At 43.4% G+C, this 1,605-nt stretch overlaps 1 protein-coding gene across 1 annotated transcript; it reads left to right on the top strand.

Moving 5' to 3' along the window:
* Positions 1–4: 4 nt before the first annotated feature.
* On the top strand, positions 5–1,599 carry LOC123966421 (zinc finger protein 239-like; the record flags this gene model as incomplete). The annotated part of the gene is made up of 1 exon (XM_046042587.1): positions 5–1,599. A coding segment is annotated over one exon (555 nt), but the record flags the coding sequence as incomplete, so codon positions are not given.
* Positions 1,600–1,605: the final 6 nt, after the last annotated feature.

Genomic DNA, 1,605 nt, shown 5'->3' with positions numbered 1-1,605 from the left:
CACAACATCTGGATCTTTAAAGATTCATCAGAGAATTCACACTGGAGAGAAACCGTACAGCTGTGACCAGTGTGGGAAAACTTTCACTGCATCACGTAACCTAGAAGCACACAGACGTATTCACACTGGAGAGAAACCGTACAGCTGTGACCAGTGTGGGAAAACTTTCACTGCATCACGTAACCTAGAAGCACACAGACGTATTGACACTGGAGAGAAACCGTACAGCTGTGACCAGTGTGGGAAAACTTTCAGTAGAGAAGGTTCCCTAGAAGCACACAGACGTATTCACACTGGAGAGAAACCGTATGGCTGTGAACTGTGTGGGAAATCTTTCACTGGATCAGATAAATTAAAAATTCACAGACGTGTTCACAGTGGAGAGAAACCGTACAGCTGTGAACTGTGTGGGAAATCTTTCACTGGATCAGATAAATTAAAAATTCACAGACGTGTTCACAGTGGAGAGAGACCGTACTGGTGTGAACAGTGTGGGAAAACATTTACTCAGAGTGGTCACCTTCAGCGCCACCAACGCACTCATGTTGCTTCGTGTTGAACATCTCAGAGCCAAGCAAGCTGTTTTCTCCTGCCTCCTCCTAATGCCAACAGACAACAGTAACTTTATATTTTGAGCAGCATGTATGTTATTGTGGTTATGAACCTCTACTGGCCTGCTGTCATCACAGACACTATGTAGCTACGAGGCCATTAATCTACCAAGTGTTTTCCTGAAGAATCGCTTGGCCCTGTTTCAGAAAACGGGTTTAGTGAAAACTCTGAGTAGGTTGCTGTCTGAGCCTGTGATGAGAGATTAAATTAACTCTAGATCAGTAACTGATGCTTTGAAGTAAACCTCCTCAGGAGGACTCTCTAGTAACAAACTCTCTAGTTTCTCTCTAACTTCTCCCCTTCCTGCGGAGCTGAAGCAGCTGTCTGAAACACTATTTCATTTCTTCTTTCATACAGTCGATATCAAAGGACGTACTTAACGCATTTATCTGCAGAGGCTTTTAGAAACATTAAACTCCTGGTTAGATATTTGTTCTTTACCCAAATATGATCTTTAACAGGATCCACTCTGCTATTAACAGCTCCAGTATCAAACATCATACTAGTTTTAAAATCATTAACATAAGCACTTCCTTGACAGCCTGGTTGGAATTTCTCCAAATATCCAGGTCTTCACCTCTTCCATGCAGACTTAGTCTAATCCAGATCAATCCTGACATCCTCCAAAATAAGAAACGCTAAATTCCCTGTTTTGGTGAGATAAAGGGATCAGACATCTAGAGCCAGGGCAGAAACGTTACTCCATTCCAGGATCTAATGTAGTGTTTCTCAATGGGGGCAGTACCGCCCCCCAGGGGGCGTTCCGAGGAGGATAGGGGGCACTGGAAGCAATATTGTGGGGGGCGTTTGTTGGTTGGAAATTCTCAGGCGAGTTTACACCAAAGATTCACAACAATATGAGTTTAAACTTTAAAGTACTGCAAAAAACTGGTCTGCAACATTAAAACCTGTTAGTTTAGTCCACTGCGACTGGAGGAGACGTGTATATTTTCTCCTTCAGCTACTTGTGGTGCAGCTTCGTGCTGCCTTCAC

Source organism: Micropterus dolomieu, unplaced genomic scaffold, assembly GCF_021292245.1.
Source record: "Micropterus dolomieu isolate WLL.071019.BEF.003 ecotype Adirondacks unplaced genomic scaffold, ASM2129224v1 contig_13388, whole genome shotgun sequence".
In the NCBI taxonomy this organism is placed as follows: domain Eukaryota; kingdom Metazoa; phylum Chordata; class Actinopteri; order Centrarchiformes; family Centrarchidae; genus Micropterus; species Micropterus dolomieu.
Note: the sequence above shows the minus strand (reverse complement) of the source record. Positions and strands in the feature narration are given on the sequence as shown.